Source organism: Dreissena polymorpha, chromosome 6, assembly GCF_020536995.1.
Source record: "Dreissena polymorpha isolate Duluth1 chromosome 6, UMN_Dpol_1.0, whole genome shotgun sequence".
NCBI lineage: Eukaryota > Metazoa > Mollusca > Bivalvia > Myida > Dreissenidae > Dreissena > Dreissena polymorpha.
This window is the reverse complement of record NC_068360.1, coordinates 22555266-22556846: the sequence shown is the minus strand read 5'-3', so window position 1 is coordinate 22556846 and position 1581 is coordinate 22555266. Positions and strand designations below refer to the sequence as shown.

Genomic DNA, 1581 nt, shown 5'->3' with positions numbered 1-1581 from the left:
GCTAATTTGGGACGACTTTTTACACACATGCATTATGCCCAGTTTTCTCAGAACATGACTCATATGCTATTCGCCATTCGTATCAATTAAACTATAGCATTTACACCAAAATACCACGATTATCACATGTCAAAGATCGTTCTATAAATGTCCTGTTATATGGCATCTATACTACCACCATTCTATCCTGCCATGGCATAAGTCCAGCAGGGCTATTGAAATTGTCTTTTAAGTAGTCCCGTTGTCTCTTGGCCGCAACCGTGTCTCTGTTTCCTCCCTGTGGCATATCTTCGTCTTGTAGGCTGTCGTCTTGTCTTCATAAACCAGGTACGAGGTTGTGGGCACCATCTTCGTTATCTAATTGAATGTTCTGAATAGCCGGGTTTCGAATACGGATGAAGTTATGAAGGCACACACACGATTCAATGATAACCTGTGCAGTCAGTGGCATCTGTTGCATCGTTGCCAAGAGGACTCTCCAACGATGTGCCAAAATACCGAAGGCATTTTCTACCACACGTCTTGCTCTGGAAATCCTGTAGTTGGCAATCAGTTCCTCTCTTGTCAGAGTACGGTCCGATAATGGCTTCATGAGGAATGAGCGAAGGCCAAATGCATCATCTCCTAGCAGAAAGTATAGGAAATCCTGGTCATCGTTTGGCAAGGGTGACGGAGGAGGAAGTCCAATAGAGCCGTCTTCCAAACATTCTTTCAGTTCGGACTGGTTGTAGATCTGAGCATCGGACTGGCTTCCCAAACCACCAACATCTATCCACATAAACTTATAGTTTTCATCTACCAAGGCCATAAGGACGATTGAGAAAAAGCCTTTGTAGTTATGGTACATGGTCCCTGTCTGTGGAAGCTTTTTGATGGCAACATGTTTCCCATCCAGAGCTCCACATGCATGTGGAACATTCCATCGCGACTTGAACTCCTCGGCAACGCGTTCCCAAGCGTCACTATCAACAGGACAATCAATCAGGTCATGTTTCAGCTCCATCGCCAGTGCATCGCATCCTGCTCTCACTACTAGGACTACTGTGGTTCTGGCTACCCGGAAATCATATTGAAGGGTTGCATAGCTATCTCCTGTTGCCAGATGACGGAGAATGATAGCGAGCTTCATGATGAATTTTGAGACAACGACCTCTATTTATATGCACATTGTCTGAACGTATTGTATTTACGATTTGAACGTCGTAAAAACTGCGTTAAACGAGTACAACGTACTAGGAACCTACAGCGAACTCCTTAAAAAGAGTACAACGTACTAAGAACTTACTGAGAACTTATAGAACGTGCTGCAAACGTTGTAAGAACTTATCGTTTAGTTTCTATTTATTTACGCTAAACAAGATCGTATTTGAGACGTAGTGCGGACGTGGTCGGTCTGCTTGAGAACGGATTGGACGGACTAGAAACGGACTGCCGGTGACTTAGAGGTATGTTGTACCAACTAAATTGTCTACAAGAGTGGAACGACAGCCGGGGACTTAGGGGTATGTGGTACCCACAGGACTTTCTACAGGAGAGGAACGACTGCCGGTGACTTAGTGGTATGTTGTACCAACTAAATTG

General features: G+C 44.5%; 1 protein-coding gene across 1 annotated transcript; it reads right to left on the bottom strand.

Moving 5' to 3' along the window:
* Window positions 1-316: 316 nt before the first annotated feature.
* Window positions 317-1003, bottom strand: LOC127835507 (putative nuclease HARBI1). The gene has a single exon (XM_052361948.1). It carries the CDS (start codon window positions 1001-1003, stop codon window positions 317-319), a length of 687 nt encoding a protein of 228 aa, XP_052217908.1.
* Between the last annotated feature and the right edge of the window lie 578 nt (window positions 1004-1581).

What these genes read in the sequence shown, in the direction of transcription:
- LOC127835507 (XM_052361948.1), bottom strand. Translation starts at nt 1,003, where the DNA reads ATGGAGCTGAAACATGACCTGATTGATTGTCCTGTTGATAGTGACGCT.